The following is a 20,043-nucleotide window of genomic DNA, read 5'->3' as shown; positions in this document are numbered from 1 at the left end:
CTTCCTGGTGCATGTAAGTGCTTGGCTTGCGACACAATTTTGAAGTTAAATTCCACAGTTTGTCCGAATCCGTTGGATCGTCTGACGGCTCACCCCCCAATTTCTGTCTCATGCAAGCTGGCGCGAATGCGCCAAAAACCCCTTTTAAATCCCTGTCCCAGCGGCGTCAAATAGAAATCGTCAGGATGTGCGGTCCACGTGACCCGTAGTAAATGAGCCCCAGTGAATCAGGAATGGTGAATGCAGCTCTGGAGTACATATAATACAGTATGTTTTAGGATATCTTTGTCCCCCCCCTCCCAAGCTCTCATTTAGCTTGATAGGTAAATAAAAATCTCAAATTTTTCTACATTTTGTTTCCTGTTTAGCTGAGATTATTATGAATGAAGTGACATGTAGTGCAGCGAGGAGCCGTGAGGACGTGCCCCATCCATCCGCGGCCGCCCCTGATGGGTCATCTCTTATAATGGAAGGTATTGTTCCTTAAACAACCCAAGATTAACATTGAAATTGCATTCCTGGTTTTGTGCATTCCACCATTTGTCTCTGCAGCAGTTGCCATGGTAACAATTTCGGAAGACGACTGTGTATTTAGATCCCTGCACCTTCCTGCTCCGTCTCCTGCAAATTGTTCTTGAGACTATTGAATTGTCATTGAAACAGGATTTTAATGCGGACAAGGATTATAGTTTTCACATTAGATCTTATACAATTATCATACTGTAACAATTAGATGAGTCACCGCCATGAACAATAGTTATATATATACTGCAAGGTCACTGACAGATCATTACTACGTCACTAGTGGAGAACTGATAAAAATACCGTGCAGCTTAATAACCCCAGGACAACCACATCCACCTCCTACATAACATGGTAGAAGAATAGTGAGTGCAGCTCTGGAGTATAATACAGGATGTAACTCAGGATCAGTACAGGATAAGTAATGTCATGTATGTACACAGTGACTGCACCAGCAGCAGAATAGTGAGTGCAGCTCTGGGGTATAATACAGGATGTAACTCAGGATCAGTACAGGATAAGTAATGTCATGTATGTACACAGTGACTGCACCAGCAGCAGAATAGTGAGTGCAGCTCTGGAGTATAATACAGGATGTAACTCAGGATCAGTACAGGATAAGTAATGTCATGTATGTACACAGTGACTGCACCAGCAGCAGAATAGTGAGTGCAGCTCTGGGGTATAATACAGGATGTAACTCAGGATCAGTACAGGATAAGTAATGTCATGTATGTACACAGTGACTGCACCAGCAGCAGAATAGTGAGTGCAGCTCTGGGGTATAATACAGGATGTAACTCAGGATCAGTACAGGATAAGTAATGTCATGTATGTACACAGTGACTGCACCAGCAGCAGAATAGTGAGTGCAGCTCTGGGGTATAATACAGGATGTAACTCAGGATCAGTACAGGATAAGTAATGTCATGTATGTACACAGTGACTGCACCAGCAGCAGAATAGTGAGTGCAGCTCTGGGGTATAATACAGGATGTAACTCAGGATCAGTACAGGATAAGTAATGTTATTTAGATGATACTTGCTGATGTCTAGGGATTTGACCATGGAATATGCATGGGGCTGTCCCACCCCTCTCCAGGTGGCAGATGTATAGGTAGCAAGGGTTGTTTTATTACATACCAGATCCTCTGTGGTGGCCACTGATGTTCTTTGAGAAGTCTAGCAGAAGTTTTTCTGATAATTACTTGCCAGGCATGCAAGTGTTTAAATAGTGTCAGAAGGAATGGCTGTCGGCTAAATGGTCAACATCCAAAGTATAAAGAAAACAAAAGTTAGGTAAAACTCTCATTGGCTCAGTTTTGCACCAGGAATGTAACGGTCCTGGTGTAGCGAGTCTTCAACTACTGTAACATTGTCTCAGTATTGTATCAGTAGCGGATATCATAATGCAGGAGCCCATGACATACATGGGGAGTAGACTGAGCATGTGCGTCCACCTCCTCCTACTGTAATAGGAGCAGCAGGGGGCGCTATTCAAAATATCCTTCCATCTGCTGTCACTTATGGATACAGAGGACAAGGGATGGGCTATGGGGGCACTTCTTTCACAAGGTCTTCATCTTTTGTCTGGTCATACATGTTCACATGTTTTATATTTTAGCCCATTGTGGCAGCATTATACTGGTTACACAGGGGGTAAGGAACGTATTGGGACACTTTTACATTTTTAACTCTTTGTTTATTTGCAGCCAATTGGCCAAAAAAATTTTCTTTTGCTCATTAATGTGCACTAGATATTTTTGCTAATTTATTAATCAAGAAAAACTGAAGTATCACATGGCCCTAAGTGTTCAGCCCCTTTGCTGCTCCAGATCCTTCTTGAACTGATTGGACTTGATTAGGAAAGGCTCACACCTATCTATAAGACCTCACAGCTCAGGGTGCGGTCGTACGTTGCGTTTACCGCATGCGTTTAAAAACGCATTGGAATAGCTGAAGAGTGATTTGCCTAATTAAACAGCTGTTAACCCTTGCGTTTGCAAAATGCTAATGTTAACATTTGCGTTAACGCGTACATTAACAATGTGTTAACGGTTGCGTTTTGTAAATACACGTGTTAACAGCTGTTTCATTAGGCAAATCACTCTTCAGCTATTCCAATGCGTTTTTTAAACGCATGCGGTAAGCGCAACGTGTGACCGCACCCTTACAGTGCATGTCAGAGTACATGAGAATCATGAGGTCTAAGGAACTGCCCAAGGAGCTCAGAGACAGAATTGTGTACGAGGAACAGATCTGACCAAGGTTACAATAAAAATTCTTCAGCACTCAAGGTTAACACTTAAATGGAAGAATATTGGGACGACCACAACTCTACCTTGACCTGACCGACCAGCCAAACTAAGGAATAGTGGAGAAGAACCTGGGTGTATTAGCAGGCAGGCGGCTGCATTAGGCAGGGCCAAGACTTGTTAGACTTTATGATGGGGAAGAGCCTGTCCTGCTCATACAGAGCTCTGTGTGCATTGTTACAGGTATCGGCACCAATCTGCAGCCATGAGATCAGCACGGCGCTGTGTACAAAACTTGTTCTCTTGCTTTCCGGAGAACAAGAGCAGGACAGTCAGGCCTCCCCAATCATGACATCATCATAAGTCCTTTACCAAGTACCAACCATCTGTGTTCTGTGCCATGCCAGCTGCGGTGTCTCTGTAAAGAATGCACAGGAAATGACGACCTTTGGAGTCCGACCCCCCAGAGGTCAATCACTGAAATAAGTCTGTGCAGTGTGAACAGGCTCAACATAGTGGAGACACAGGAACAATAAGGGGTTAAATGAAATCTGCATTCTGTGTATGGAGCGGGTGTAGTGGACGTGGTCTTTGTGTAGACACCAGATATCCCCCCCCCCCCCCCAAAAAAAAAAAAATTTTTAAAAAACAACCAACCTACGATGTCCGTCTGTTACATTGTTACTAAAGATCTGAATCAATTTTATTCAAAATCTTCCACAGAAGCGCTTCAAAGCATTGGAAAAATATCCTAGTAATAAACAGAGCCAAAAAGAGGGGTCAAACAGGTCACATGCCGTCGAAAAAAAGCTAACAGTCCTCGGTGCTCCATCTTGCCACAACATAAAAAATATACAAAGATTTTTTTTTTTTTTTTTATAAACATTAATGAGCAAAATTTCACCCTAAAAGGAAAAAAAAAAAAAAAAATTGAGTCTTTAACATTCATTGAAGTTCATAGGAAGCAGAGTCCGAACAATGGCGGAAAGGAAATTGTGAAAACTTTTTCTTTTTTTTTTTGTTTGTTTTTGGTGGGGGGGGGTGGCGACTCCGGCAGCTGAACTGAAGATACGATGGGTTAATTGCTTCTTCACGCCTTGGTTTCAGGCACTGGTGACCGATGATATTTTTTTTGGACCTTTTAGGTGACTCTAGAAACATCCTACAAAGTTTGTTGTTTTTTTTTTTTTGTTTTTTTTTTTAAAGGGTATGTGTTCTTTTTGAATTTTTTTTGAGATATATCATCTCCACGAATAACGTCTTCTGATATGCCACATCATTACAATGGCGCACCTACTCTTTAAAGGCATTTCCATGTACGATTAGAGTAGATAAAGGTCATCCCTTTAACAGGTTGTCTTCTCTTGACAACTTCATTCCAACTATGGACATCACAGTTTTGGGGGAAACCTCCTTCTATGCCCTTAGGCGCACCCTGTACATCCGTGCATTGCATGGACAGCCAATTATAGACTGCATGCAATACTACATTTCGCCTGTAGTGGCCACTGCAGGGAAAGTGAGCAGTCAGCTCCTCCCAGGTGGAGGCGATCACCCGTGATCACCTGATTACAGCTGTCGCTCTAGTGTGCGAGGGGATCTCTGACCACCCCTATAAAGTGCAGGGACCTATATATCTATATATTTAGCTTCACCTCAGCTGTAGTGGTTTTAATGCCAGTAGGGTCCAGTTCTCTCTTTAAACCAAACATCCCTCGTGGTGACCATATTGGACTATAACTTTTAACAACCCTCTTAAAGGGGCTCTCTATCCTAGAAATATTGGAAACATATCCATAGAATGGGGCTGCAAAATCAGATTTGTTGGGTGTCTGACATCCAGCACTTCCATAGCTATATAGAGAATATATCAGGAAGCTGACAGCGCCACTCCATCTGTAGTGGTCAGATCAGGTTACTGCAGATCATTCATCTTCGTACAGGAGAAGATAATATGCAGTGACGTGGTTCAGCGACTACATACAGATTTATGACTTACTGTGGATCTGTGGGGGTGATTTATCATATAGAATATACACAGAATGGAACAGACAGCAGACAGCGCCACTCTTCATGTAGTGGTCAGATAAGGTTACTGCAGATCAACTCAAAGGGAGCTAAGCTGCAGTGATGTGATTCAGCCACTACATAGAGATTCGTGATTTACTCCAGATGTGTTGAGGTGTTTTATTCTGTGTCCAAGATCAAACAGGAAGCAAACAGCGCCGCTTTCTGTGTAGTGGTCAGACCAGGTTACTGCAGATCATTCAACTTAATAGAAGCTTAAGCTGCAGTGACATGGTTCAGGAACTACATGGTTACTGCAGGAGGTGCTTGACCTTTGACACATAGAAGCAAATAGCGCCACTCCCCATGTAGTGGCCAGATCAGGTAACTGCAGATGAAATCATTGGAGTTAAGCTGCAGTCATGTGGTTCAGCCATGACATAGAGATACATGGATTACTTTGGATTTGTGGGGGTGCTTGATACGAGACATAAAGAATTAAACAGGAGATGGATAGCGCCACTCTCTCTGTAGTGGCCAGATCAGGTTACTGCAGATCATTCAACTTAATAGAAGCTTAAGCTGCAGTGACATGGTTCAGGAACTACGTACAGATACATGGATTACTGCAGGAGGTGCTTGACCTTTGATACATTGAAGCAAATAGCGCCACTCCCCATGTAGTGGCCAGATCACGTTACTGCAGATGAGCTCACAGGAACTACAGTGACCCGGATCATCCACTACATAGAATATTACGCTGTCTTATCTCTGGGGGTGCTGGTTATTAAACCCCATCAATCTGTTATTGATCCCCTGTCCTTAATATTTTTATCTAAACCCCCCCTAGTGGTGACCCCCAGACGCTGAGTTGACCCCTGTTGGTATCTAGTTGATGAGTAAACCCTGTAAAACTGAATATTGACCCCAGTGGGTCCCCGGCTGCCATATTATCTATTGACCAGATTATTATTTGGAGGGGTGGAAGTGCTTTAGATTTTTGGCCCTACCCCCGACCCATGACCTGACGACCTCTCCTCCCCCTTCCTAATGAAGTCAAATTAATTAAACAACATTTAAAAGTGGTTTCCATAAGGCATACACGTCTCTAGTAGTGTTATTAGCTATAGATATATATATATTTATATGTATAAAAAAGGGAAATATTAATTCAATGTAACATCTACATCTTTAATAAATACTTTCTTATCAATTTCTTTAAGTTAAGAAAATATTCTTCTGTTTTTTGTCATCGTTTTTTTTTTTTGTTTTTGTTTTTCTTTTGTATAGAAGTCAAAATATGACTTGCGATTCCTTCTAGATAACTTTTTATGTTCTATATAAAAGGCATATACAATGTTGAGGCAGTGCTGAATGGCGATTATTTTGTTCTCAGGACCCGGAGGAGCGGCTCGTGTGCTTCCCCGCGCTCGCTCTCTCTCTCTCCGGACGGGTAAAATCCGCTTTGGGAAGAAAAGGAATTTTTTTTATAAAATTGCACCAAATGCGCTGAGCCTCAGGCCAATGGACGGACACAATAGAATAATAGGTAAGATTATCGGGATCCGCGGTTCCTATGTCTCTGGCGTCGTCACGTGTCGCGCGATTAGTCAGCATTTTTATCCTTACATTTGGCACTGAACTTTGCCATTGATCCAGCAATTGGCAAAAAAAAAAAACAAAAAAAAAAAAAAATTGTCTTAGAAGAAGGAGATCTGTCTGATATCATTACCGGATATAAAAATATTTAGACAGTAAGCTCACGTTGAATTACAAGGTCCACTGTGGTCGGAAAGTTCTTCAGGAGCGAGACGGCCACCTCGTGCTCCATATGTACAAAGCTGTGTCCGTTCGCCTGTAATAGAGAGGGAAAGGTCATTAATATAACAAATGTTCTGGACACCGGGGACTGTCTGTAGTGTGAAACCACTGGACACCGGGGACCGTCTGTAGTGTGAAACCACTGGACACCGGGGACCGTCTGTAGTGTGAAACCACTGGACACCGGGGACCGTCTGTAGTGTGAAACCACTGGACACCGGGGACCGTCTGTAGTGTGAAACCACTGGACACCGGGGACCGTCTGTAGTGTGAAACCACTGGACACCGGGGACCGTCTGTAGTGTGAAACCACTGGACACCGGGGACCGTCTGTAGTGTGAAACCACTGGACACCGGGGACCGTCTGTAGTGTGAAACCACTGGACACCGGGGACCGTCTGTAGTATGAAGCCACTGGACAGCAGGGATTGTCTGTAGTGTGAAACCACTGGACACGGGGGACCGTCTGTAGTATGAAACCACTGGACACCGGGGACCGTCTGTAGTGTGAAACCACTGGACACCGGGGACCGTCTGTAGTGTGAAACCACTGGACACCGGGGACCGTCTGTAGTGTGAAACCACTGGACACCGGGGACCGTCTGTAGTGTGAAACCACTGGACACCGGGGACCGCCTGTAGTGTGAAACCACTGGACACCGGGGACCGTCTGTAGTGTGAAACCACTGGACACCGGGGACCGTCTGTAGTATGAAACCACTGGACACCGGGGACCGTCTGTAGTGTGAAACCACTGGACACCGGGGACCGTCTGTAGTATGAAACCACTGGACACCGGGGACCGTCTGTAGTATGAAACCACTGGACACCAGGGATTGTCTGTAGTATGAAACCACTGGACACCGGGGACTGTCTGTAGTATGAAACCACAGGACACCGGGGATTGTCTGTAGTGTGAAACCACTGGACACCGGGGACCGTCTGTAGTGTGAAACCACTGGACACCGGGGACCGTCTGTAGTGTGAAACCACTGGACACCGGGGACCGTCTGTAGTGTGAAACCACTGGACACCGGGGACCGTCTGTAGTGTGAAACCACTGGACACCGGGGACCGTCTGTAGTGTGAAACCACTGGACACCGGGGACCGTCTGTAGTGTGAAACCACTGGACACCGGGGACCGTCTGTAGTGTGAAACCACTGGACACCGGGGACCGTCTGTAGTATGAAGACACCGGGGACCGTCTGTAGTATGAAGACACCGGGGACCGTCTGTAGTATGAAGACACCGGGGACCGTCTGTAGTATGAAAACACCGGGGACCGTCTGTAGTATGAAAACACCGGGGACCGTCTGTAGTATGAAGACACCGGGGACCGTCTGTAGTATGAAACCACTGGACACCGGGGACCGCCTGTAGTATGAAACCACTGGACACCGGGGACCGCCTGTAGTATGAAACCACTGGACACCGGGGACCGCCTGTAGTATGAAACCACTGGACACCGGGGACCGCCTGTAGTATGAAACCACTGGACACCGGGGACCGCCTGTAGTATGAAACCACTGGACACCGGGGACCGCCTGTAGTATGAAACCACTGGACACCGGGGACCGCCTGTAGTATGAAACCACTGGACACCGGGGACCGTCTGTAGTATGAAACCACTGGACAGCGGGGACCGTCTGTAGTATGAAGCCACTGGACAGCGGGGACCGTCTGTAGTATGAAGCCACTGGACAGCAGGGACTGTCTGTAGTATGAAACCACTGGTCACTGTCTAGTACTAAACCACTGGACAGCAGGGACCATCTAGTCCTAAACCTCTGATTTGACATTAGAAAATATAAAGCAATGTGAAAATAAGGCCCTGTCTGGAATGTTACTATTTAATATGCAAGGACTGTACAGGGACTAAATCACAGTGCAGCAAGGACATTTCTTGGGACACTAAGTCATACAACACCAAGAGTTTTCTGTGACACAAATCTACAGGACTTCTGTCTGAAACCACTGGACTCAAGAGAAGGGACCGTCTGGTGTAGTCCAGCACTGGAGCCAAGGGAAGGGACCGTCTGGTGTAGTCCAGCACTGGAGCCAAGGGAAGGGACCGTCTGGTGTAGTCCAGCACTGGAGCCAAGGGCAGGGACCGTCTGGTGTAGTCCAGCACTGAAGCCAAGGGAAGGGACCGTCTGGTGTAGTCCAGCACTGGAGCCAAGGGAAGGGACCGTCTGGTGTAGTCCAGCACTGGAGCCAAGGGAAGGGACCGTCTGGTGTAGTCCAGCACTGGAGCCAAGGGAAGGGACCGTCTGGTGTAGTCCAGCACTGGAGCCAAGGGAAGGGACCGTCTGGTGTAGTCCAGCACTGGAGCCAAGGGAAGGGACCGTCTGGTGTAGTCCAGCACTGGAGCCAAGGGAAGGGACCGTCTGGTGTAGTCCAGCACTGGAGCCAAGGGAAGGGACCGTCTGGTGTAGTCCAGCACTGGAGCCAAGGGAAGGGACCGTCTGGTGTAGTCCAGCACTGGAGCCAAGGGAAGGGACCGTCTGGTGTAGTCCAGCACTGGAGCCAAGGGAAGGGACCGTCTGGTGTACTCCAGCACTGGAGCCAAGGGAAGGGACCGTCTGGTGTAGTCCAGCACTGGAGCCAAGGGAAGGGACCGTCTGGTGTAGTCCAGCACTGGAGCCAAGGGAAGGGACCGTCTGGTGTAGTCCAGCACTGGAGCCAAGGGAAGGGACCGTCTGGTGTACTCCAGCACTGGAGCCAAGGGAAGGGACCGTCTGGTGTAGTCCAGCACTGGAGCCAAGGGAAGGGACCGTCTGGTGTACTCCAGCACTGGAGCCAAGGGAAGGGACCGTCTGGTGTAGTCCAGCACTGGAGCCAAGGGAAGGGACCGTCTGGTGTAGTCCAGCGCTGGAGCCAGGGGCAGGGACCGTCTGGTGTAGTCCAGCACTGGAGCCAAGGGCAGGGACCGTCTGGTGTAGTCCAGCACTGGAGCCAAGGGAAGGGACCGTCTGGTGTAGTCCAGCACTGGAGCCAAGGGAAGGGACCGTCTGGTGTAGTCCAGCGCTGGAGCCAGGGGCAGGGACCGTCTGGTGTAGTCCAGCACTGGAGCCAAGGGCAGGGACCGTCTGGTGTAGTCCAGCACTGGAGCCAAGGGCAGGGACCGTCTGGTGTAGTCCAGCACTGGAGCCAAGGGAAGGGACCGTCTGGTGTAGTCCAGCAATGGAGCCAAGAAACAGGTAACTGGCTATAATTCAGGTAATAGTGAAAGTAATGATATATTGTAGCTAAATCATATTATAGAGAATACGGGGGAGATTTATCACTGCTTCCACGCCACGTCCTAAACCACTGGACACCAGGGACTGTCATCCTTATACATCGGGACATGTAACAAATCACTCTTCAGTTGTTGCAATTTGTTTAGAAATCAGACATGTGACTGCGCCCTCCAAATAATGTAATCAATTGTTATAAGAATCCCGTGTGGATATACTTACTAGCTGCACTAACGAGTCCTGGCCACCAGATGGCAGCAGTGATATTAAGGAATCACATTCATTGGCTACTGAGTCACATTTATCTCATTGTTCTACCCGAATTACACGACATATTATCTCATATCTATCAATGTACATCTATGTATATATAAATATCACTGTGTTACTGCCTATTATCAGGTATATGGAATTTCATTTTGATAGATGTAGTAATGACAGGCATATTGATGGTGCGGAGACTGCAGTATTACAGTAGGGGTGGATCCATGACACTATGTGTGCCCCAGCATTGGACATCCCGGTTCTGCCCAGATATTTTGGGTACTGGAAACCTAAAACAACAATATTCACGAGACCATTCATGGCCCATTGCTCCAAATCTAATGTCAGGGGGTCAAAAGATCATAGATGGATCCACAGTGTTACTTCTTTGAAAGTCCCCTGAGCAGTAACAAGGAGCGGTAACTCTCTATAGTGTCTAAAACCAAGAGGGTCCTATAGATTTTTGTATCGGTTTTTACATGAATTGCCACTTTTATGCTAATTTGCATAACTCCACCCACTTTTCAGACAATCCAGCAAAGACGTGACAGTATGGAGGCTGCCACTAATGCTCCTCAGAGACCATCACATGTCATGTCTGTATGATTTGGGTTTACTTATTATAGACCTGATTATTGGGGATATCACAGGGTTAAAAAATTGGCTGCTTTCTTCCAATCCCCCCCCCGCCCCCCCAAAAAAAAAAAACTCCACACCTGACAGTGAGTGATTTGTGGTACTGTAAGAAGCTCCATCCTTTTCTATACAACTAAGCTGCAATACCGGTGCAAGCCATAGTCAGGTGTGGCGCTGTTTTCAGAAGAAAGCAGCCAAGTGTTCCAACCTTGGTATTAACCCTTTAACCAGAGAGTGTCTTGTCCTTCAGGCTCCATATAAGATGCAGAACTTTACTACAATAACTTTCCATTCCTATTGAAAAGAGGAGTAACAATCCATATGATACATTTGTAGTGGATGTTTTGGTCAAATAAAAAGCCCCCAAAGCGTCGGAAAATCCAACGAAAGTGCGATCCGCGACCCTTATTAAATATTTATATATCACCATCATATTCCGTAGCACTTTACAATAACTGTAATACTACTACCGGTATGATTATATTGTTTCTATTTTTTTATATGTTGTTATTTCTATATTTTTATGAATGAATCATCCTTTTTGTTAATAATAATTAAAAAAAAAAAATTCTTTTAATAATAGGAATAAAAAAAGAACTAGAATATAATATATTATTTTTCACAAATCAATAGCTCTTGGGATGTAGCACAACTTTGCCTCTTATCTTAGTTAGCGATGTACAGAAGTTTCTTTGCTATCCTCCTCAGTTCAGCCTGTCCCTGCAGTAGCTGCTTCCCCTGGCTGTTGTGGTAATCCCTCTGTATCCATAAAGTTAAAGAGGACCTGTCAGGTCAATTTGGGAACCTAAATCACCTACACGTGTTTATGGACCTGTGATTTAGGGTTCCAAATTCACCTGTATAAAAGCTGTGATTGGCTGCAATAAAAAAACTATATACGTAAACTTGTTCTTTATAGTTTACACGGTTGAAAAAAGACACATGTCCATCAAGTTCAACCAAGGAAGGGACGGGATTGGATGAGGAAGGGATTTAGGGGAAACAATTCTATATAACATAACCATCAATGTTATTTAGGTGTAAAAAGGCATCTAGACCCTTCTTGAAGCTCTCTGCTGTCCCTGCTGTGCTCTGCGCCTGAGCTCTTTGCTGTCCCTGCTGTGACCAGCGCCTGAGCTCTCTGCTGTCCCGGCTGTGACCAGCGCCTGAGCTCTCTGCTGTCCCGGCTGTGACCAGCGCCTGAGCTCTCTGCTGTCCCGGCTGTGACCAGCGCCTGAGCTCTCTGCTGTCCCGGCTGTGACCAGCGCCTGAGCTCTCTGCTGTCCCTGCTGTGCTCTGCTCCTGAGCTCTCTGCTGTCCCTGCTGTGACCAGCGCCTGAGCTCTCTGCTGTCCCTGCTGTGACCAGCGCCTGAGCTCTCTGCTGTCCCTGCTGTGACCAGCGCCTGAGCTCTCTGCTGTCCCTGCTGTGACCAGCGCCTGAGCTCTCTGCTGTCCCTGCTGTGACCAGCGCCTGAGCTCTCTGCTGTCCCTGCTGTGACCAGCGCCTGAGCTCTCTGCTGTCCCTGCTGTGACCAGCGCCTGAGCTCTCTGCTGTCCCTGCTGTGATCAGCGCCTGAGCTCTCTGCTGTCCCTGCTGTGCTCTGCGCCTGAGCTCTCTGCTGTCCCTGCTGTGCTCTGCGCCTGAGCTCTCTGCTGTCCCTGCTGTGACCGGTGCCTGAGCTCTCTGCTGTCCCTGCTGTGACCAGCGCCTGAGCTCTCTGCTGTCCCGGCTGTGACCAGCGCCTGAGCTCTCTGCTGTCCCGGCTGTGACCAGCGCCTGAGCTCTCTGCTGTCCCGGCTGTGACCAGCGCCTGAGCTCTCTGCTGTCCCTGCTGTGACCAGCGCCTGAGCTCTCTGCTGTCCCTGCTGTGACCAGCGCCTGAACTCTCTGCTGTCCCTGCTGTGACCAGCGCCTCAGCTCGGCTATTCCACAGATTGACAGTTCTCATAGTAAAAAAAGCCCTGTCGCCTCCGGTGATTAAACCTTGTTTCCTCCAGACGGAGACAGCGCCCCCTCGTCTTTTGATTGATTTTAATCTGAAACAACTTACCACCAGATTTTTTGTATGGACTATTCATATATTTATATAAATTAATCATTTCCTCTCGTAGTCGTCTCTTTTTCAGACTAAATAAATCTAGTTGTTTTAATCTTTCCTCATAACTGGGACCCTCCACACCCCTTATCAGTTTTGTGGCTCTTCGTTGTCCCCTCTCCAGCTCCAGGGCTTCCTTTTTACGGACCGGTGCCCAGAAATGGACAGTATATTCCAGGTGAAGCCGAACCAATGCCTTGTACAGGGGTAATATTACATCCCTATCCCCAGAGTCCAGACCTCTGCTGATACATGGCAAGATCTTGCTGGCTTTAGAGGCAGCTGATTGACATTGTGCTGTTATTTAGTCACCAAGGTCCTTCTAAACAAGGGACTCTCGCAGATTTACTCCCCCAAGGACATATGTTGCCTGTGTATTATTAGCCCCCAGGTACAGGACCTTACATTTATCCACATTGAACCTCATTTGCCAAGTGGACGCCCAAACATTTTAATCATTTTTTTTAATGAAGCCTTTATTTTGGGTGGGATAATTTGCATGACAGGTTCTCTCTAGTGAGAGAACACAAGGCATCATGGGAAGTGAGGGCAGCCTAAATCTGACTCGGCTTCAGGGCAGATACAGGAAGAGGGTCGTCTCCATTCACTTCCCTGCTGCTAAGGAACGTTTCTGACAAGCAGCTTCAGAACTGAAAATGCCATAACCTCTGGAAAGCAAAGGAGTGGGCAGCACAATATGACAATTTGGTGAAAATCATTATCATCAGAGATACAATTTAAATAAAAATAATAGTAATAATGATAATAATAATAATAGTGATAATAGCAGTCATAATAATAAAATAGTGATGGTAATAACAAAATTAGCAGTTAGCAACATTAATAATGTTAATTAAAAATTAATCATTAATATTCTTCTTCTTATATACAGGTTAATATTTGTCACCTATAGTCACTAGGGCTGCACTCTACTCCAGTTTTAGTCCAGGGCGGAGATTCTGTTTTTAGGTTTTGTCATCAATTCCCTCCTTCCACCTTGATTCCATGTCACACATTCTATCTGAATTGATACATTGTTGCGGCTACTGTTGGGTTGTGTTCACACATTACGTGTTTGGAAACACAACTCGAGTCTAGTGGGGAGGAGTTACCCATGGACATAGATGTATTTAGACCTGAACACTTGCGTTCAGAATGTAGGAGGTAACATTTAGTCTTAGTATGGTAAAAATAATGAATCCAACTAAATCATATATAAAAGATGAGGCATTTTCTATGTCCTCCCATCATTCCCTGCTCAGTCCTGCTGTACATTCGGATCCTTGTTAATCTTAATCTTCAGGGTTCATGATCAGAATACTACACCTACTCTTAAAGGAAATGTCCCATCAGACTCCATCCTGATAAACCAGGGACACTACTCATAGATCCAGGCACCGGGACTGTGGGATCTTCCTATATTTGTTATTGATGGCCTCCTCTCTTCTAAAAATCTACTTTTAGATTATGCTATTGAGCCAGAAGGGCTCTGGGGGGTGTTATGAGAGCCCCCCCAAGCTGTCGCTTCATAGGCTATTACACTGTGCAGGAGCACTTTTCACCTCCCACTGTTTTACATCACAGCAGTTTAAGGGAAGGGGGAATTTTGAAGGAGCATAGAGGAAGGGAGAGACAGTCTAACAGCCAGTGAAGCTGGTAACACCCCCATAGGATTTCTAGCACGTTGGCATAATTCTAAAAGTGGATTTTAGAAGGAAAGAGGCCATGGATATCAAATATACAAAAATGAGTAAGTGTCCGTGGCTTATCTGGATGGATTCTGATGGTAGGTTTCCAGTCTTGGCCACTGGTTGCCGGATTAAAGGGCCAATGGATGAATAGCGTATTATAAAAGCCGTATAAATCTGGTTATTTACTGCCTCCTCAGGCCGCCAGGACGCTGCAGAGCTCCGGCAGGTTGTCTAATGGCTGGAAACTAATTTAATATTCGTTACTGCGAAGCATAATTGGCAGAATAAGACGGTCAGCTCGGAGACTGCGGAGGAACCTTCTGCCGCCGCCGCTCATCTGCATAGAGGATTTTACTGTCCGGGGGAAGACGCTGCGCTCAGCCTTGAAGGTCACACGGATTTTATGGTTCACCTGCGCAACAAAACAATAGCCCCTCACACCGAGCCAGAGAACTTCTCCGAGGGAATAATGAGCGCGGCCGCATCCCCTTAAATGTTATTTTCACGTAACCTTGACACATTTCAGAAGCAACGCCATCAGTCAGGGATGTTACCTAGCAACTAAAACCCCTCGCACTCCGTGTTTTATGGAGATTTATAAAGCCGCAACGTTTTCTGTGTTTATTAAGGAAAATAATAAAAAAAAAAAAAAGGAGGATTAACCCCTTGTGGAATCTCAGACCAACAACTAGCGATGAGCAGACCCGGGAAAGTTTGTGTTGCACCAATCGCGGGTGTTAAACAGCGACATTTAGATCCCAGTGAGCGTCACCATTTTGGGAAGGATTTCCCTCCCTGTGACATCATCACGGAGAGACGATCCTCCCCAAAATGGTGACCCCCAAACGGGGCCAAAGTGTAAATCCTGCCACACAAACGCCAGTTTGATATAAATGGGTCTTATTGAAGGGGAGCGTCTGAGATTCTCTCAACTCTACTAAAAGCCAATCAGTACATTTACTGACTTGATGTCTTAAAGGGAATGTTCAGTTCATAAACATCTTTGGGGGGGGGGGGAGGTTGTGTATCATATGAACCAAACTCCTCCCCCCTGCATTGCTGGATCTATCAGGAGGCTTTGGCGATATCATGTGGCGTGCAGGCTATAACTAGTGTCCATCATATAGCTAGTGCCCACTGCATGGAGAGGGGGGCACGTAGAGGGGGGATTAGTCGCAGATCACACCTCCGCTCCGGTAATTGCGACTAAATAACAGCTTGTAATTCAATATTCACACCCCCCTGGTGTCTATTCATTTCTTAAAATAACTTTCCGCTGGATAATTTTTAATTTTCTTCCATAGAGCACCAAATCCTCTGCATACGTTGTTAAAGGGATTGGCTAGGATTTACTATTGATGGTCTATCCGTAGAATAGAGCATTGATAGTTGATTAATGTTATACATCCCCCCAGCCCAGCATGGATCAGTTATAGTCCTGGTGCTGTAAGGGGTTAATATTATTGCACTGCTTTATTGTACATTAGACCCAGTAGGTCTTCTTCGCCTATAGGGCGACCCGTATGGAATGGTCGCTTCTGGCGCTTAGTAATGAGTATGTACCTGCTGGTGGAGACACTGCTGCCGGATCTTCTTTAGGCTTTTAGTTAGTCCAGGAAATAGATAAATATTAGTCTGTATGGAACATTGCTACATTGATTTTAGTTACATTGTATATGAAGGATTTACCACTTATGTAAGGAGCTACATTCTATAGAGGACAAAATATTCCTCCCCCCTTCATCCTTTCTGCACAGAATTCAAATACCACAGTACAGCGCCCATAAAATACTCCCATACAGTCACCAGTAATTATTTATGGAAGATCCTGGGACACTTGCCCCAATATGTTGTGGGGTCCCACCTTGTATATACTATGCACTCACCATGCAGATGTTGCCTGAACCCAATGCACTGTCCAGTAAGCAATGAGAGTCTTACCTGTAGGATCTTATCCCCGGGCCGGAGCACTCCATATGCTGGTCCATCAGGTTGAACCCTAGTAACAAAGATACCCTATAAGTCAGAAGTAACATAGGTTAGGAGACTTTCACTAGTCCTCTATACTGAATACTACTCAAGCTTGATGCCTCTGGGTGTCCAGCAATATAAATGGAGACGGCGAATAATATCAGAAGATGTGATGTCAGGAGAACGTACCGCGGTGCTACACAATGGGGGGTGACACAGACACGTGACACAATGGGGACCGGCACACGGACTGCTGACGCTCAGGTCACACAGATGGTCAGAGACATGGGATCACTATGGGGTCGGGGGTCATGCAGAGATCAGTAAGAAGCTCCCATCCACACTTTACATGCTGAAGTTCTGGTTACATTTGCAGAAACCAAACTGTTACACAATTCTACATCCATGACGACTGAGGTTTAGGGTCATTTAAAGGGTAATGGTCAACTCTCCAAATATTTGTGCTGCAGAAGTTTTATGCAGAGATTTAAAAAAAATAAGTTTTCTGCAGACCTCTGTGTTTCCAAGGTAACAGACTACAAACACGAATTGTAGTCAGATCCGTCAGATTCAAGAGTATTTCTGCGTAAAGAGGAAGTGTCGACAAGTGGTCTGGATCTATGTGACAAAAGGTGTCGACAAGAGGTCTGAATCTATGTGACAATTATTAAATCGGGTCTTTCTGTAGGGGCCCCTCATATTCAGAGACTCGCACCTGCCCCCTTCAATTTTTATATTGCTCGGTGGACACACACCCTTGTGCTCGTAGGGTTTCGGTAGCTACATCAGCCAAGTTGGATGTCACAGGTTGCACACATTGGGGCACATTTACTTAGGGCCCGAATCACGTTTTTCCTACAGGTTTTCCGAATTTTACCGTTTTGCGGCAAATTGCCCAAGGTTTTTGGCGCACATGAACGGATTGTGTCGCATCGGCGCCGGGTTGCATGCGACGAAAAACGGGGGACGAGGCCGTCGGAAAACCTGACGGATTCGGAAAAATCGCGGTATTTAAAAAAAAAAAAGAGTCGCTTGACTCGCACTTACATGCACCAGGAAGAGGATGGTGAACTCCGGCGGACCTCGCCGCAGCAGCGACACCTGGTGGAGATCCGGCGCGCTACCTTAGTGAATTGCCGGAAGACCCGAATCCTCGTCGGAGAACACACCGCTGGATCGCGAATGGACCGGGTAAGTAAATGTGCCCCATTCTTTCCCAGCTGCCTTCCACAGACACGCCAGAAATAAACCCATGTATTTGGGTTTTATTCAATAAAAACCTACAACAACATGCAACAAAAACAGCACAGAAAAAGCAACACAAACAAAAAAAAGAACCAAAAAAAGAACTTGGCTTTCTTTGGTTCCACCAATCACATTATAGATAGTCATCTATAGGGGGTGCTAGTGTCTCCATCCTACATGTTCTGACTGTAGACCCATAAAATCACAGCCCCAACATCTGACAACATGGACACCGTCTCCTCTGTGGTCCCTACTACATAGATAGTATCCACCTGATAAGACCTCCAGAGACCTGCAGTAGTCGGTGGGGAAGCCTGTCAGTAAGTGTCTCCACAAATCTCTAGTGAATCAATAGACAGGAGAAGTCCGTCCAAAGCCAGAGGGACTCCCTTAGTAATCTCATTACTATAACCCAGAGATGAGCAGAGGATATCCCTCTCGAAACTTCAAAGACTGGACATCCTCTGCGGGGTCTTCAGGATGTTCTTCACTTCATTCATCTCCCCATAGGCTTCCGTTTTCCTTATTTTCAAGGTCTTTGTTCAGTGACTGCACAGTCAAACATCTTATGGGGGTCTTCAGGATGTTCTTCACTACTTTCTTCTCTCTGAAGGCTTCAGTTTTCCTTATTTCTAAGGTCCCTCCTTGAGATCTGGAGGAGCTTTTGGCCGAGGGTCCATGGAAAGGGAGACCAAGCTCAGCCATGTTGGTTGAGTCTTCTCTAAAGTTTTGGTATGAATCCTTAAGTTCCTCATGAGAAGTTCCTAATATCTCCTGATATGACCAGATGATGACCTTGTTATTTTTCTGACGCCCTTTAGTGTTAAGGTCTACCAAATGAACAAATCACATCGGTGGTGGTGGTAAAGTGATGCCCCTTGCACTCACCTTATCAGACGGTTTAAAGGGGTTTCCTTGCCCACTTAATCCTCCACTGATGCTGAATCCAAGGCCGGGGTTCTTTTCTATCCTGACACAGTACTAGAAAGAGATTGAGGGACAAAGAGATAAATCCTAGTGCTACTAGATACTTTCTGCTGCCTGCAGTCGCCACTAGAGGGAGCTCAGGAGCGTGCTGTTACACTTTAGAGGTCAATGTATGCAGCAAGCTCCGGAGCTCCCTCTAGTGGTACCAGACTGTATCCACAATGTTATCATTAAACCTATGACTGTGCAGGGGATTTGGAGCTCTGAATGAGGAAACTTAAGGTCCAACCGTTATAAAAAATGATCAGCATAGAATATGGAATCTATTTATTAAAGGGGGGGGGGAGGCACCTAAATTAAATCATTCAACAATAAAACATGGAATGAGTTACTAACTAGGAATATTAGATAGAAAAAATGGAGACTTTAATGCAAAATTAAAATGATGCCGGAATTGGACTCTTTCTTTCTCTTCTGGTTTCGGACCTTTATGGATTTTTGCGGTGAAATCAAAAAGATATGAAGGGAATAGATCATCATAAAAGTGTCAATTTTATGAGATTTCCTATAATGTTATCAGGGGGTAATAAAGCGTTGCGGCTCGATGGGCTGAATCCTACGTGCGGTCAGTGTCTGCGCCTCGCGCCTCTGATTTATTGCTTTGATAAAGTGTGTGATTCCAGCCGATGCCTCGCAGCGGCCGCTCCTTTTATTGCCGAATGATAAAGGGGAAGGTTTATAAATTCTGGCGTCTTACACGTTGCTCATTCTTTCGCCAGATGCACCGGGATTATCGACCATCCATGTGCTAGAAACAGACCTGGTGCAGAGCGTGCCGTGTATCCGGAGTAAAGTGTAATAACTATGTAAGTGTCTGAGGCTTTGCATCCACGGACACCTCTAATCTCGCCGCTGTGTCTGACAAGTTCTTAAAAAAGTGGCAAAAGCAGCTCAAAACCTTCACAAATTCAAAAAAAAGCTCTGTCTGCAGTCACCACCAGGGGGAGCCAGCATGACAGCCGTAGTGACCATGCAAACTACATCTAGTGTTAGATCTTGTCCCTGGAGAGATGTGTAATCAGACCTTTGTGTATGTTGTTAGTAGCAGCAGGACTGTGATATATAGATTTATATTGTAGGATTGTATCTTCTCCAAGTGTCATCCAGAACAGGCTGCCCACCGTGTACCTGGTGGACAGCGGGGGCACCTCCCTGCCACTGCAGATATCACATCCATTCTGATCACCCACTAGTGCTACATTGTATCCCTGATGAATCATTACATGGCAACATTGTTAGTAGCAGCAGGACTGTGAATTATGGATTTATATTCCAGGAGGGTAGCTTCTCTAAGTGTACTGGGGGT

The 20,043-nt window shown here is 46.0% G+C and overlaps 1 protein-coding gene across 9 annotated transcripts in view; it reads right to left on the bottom strand.

Moving 5' to 3' along the window:
- Positions 1-3,450: 3,450 nt before the first annotated feature.
- Positions 3,451-20,043, bottom strand: part of LRRC7 (leucine rich repeat containing 7) — a 221,160-nt gene continuing 204,567 nt past the window's right edge. For 8 of the 9 annotated variants that reach the window (XM_072128545.1, XM_072128537.1, XM_072128540.1 and 5 more), the window contains 3 exons: positions 18,639-18,731; positions 16,476-16,550; positions 3,451-6,639 (listed from right to left, as the gene is read on the bottom strand). In XM_072128545.1, the coding sequence (XP_071984646.1) occupies positions 6,532-6,639; positions 16,476-16,550; positions 18,639-18,731 (276 nt within the window). In that variant the 3' untranslated portion in view covers positions 3,451-6,531. The remainder of the gene's footprint in view (positions 6,640-16,475; positions 16,551-18,638; positions 18,732-20,043) is intronic. The other variant, XM_072128543.1, reaches the window with a different exon arrangement.

The sequence above is a fragment of the Engystomops pustulosus genome, chromosome 10 (genome assembly GCF_040894005.1).
Source record: "Engystomops pustulosus chromosome 10, aEngPut4.maternal, whole genome shotgun sequence".
NCBI classification, from domain to species: Eukaryota; Metazoa; Chordata; class Amphibia; order Anura; family Leptodactylidae; genus Engystomops; species Engystomops pustulosus.
This window is presented reverse-complemented; position numbering and strand designations above follow the sequence as displayed.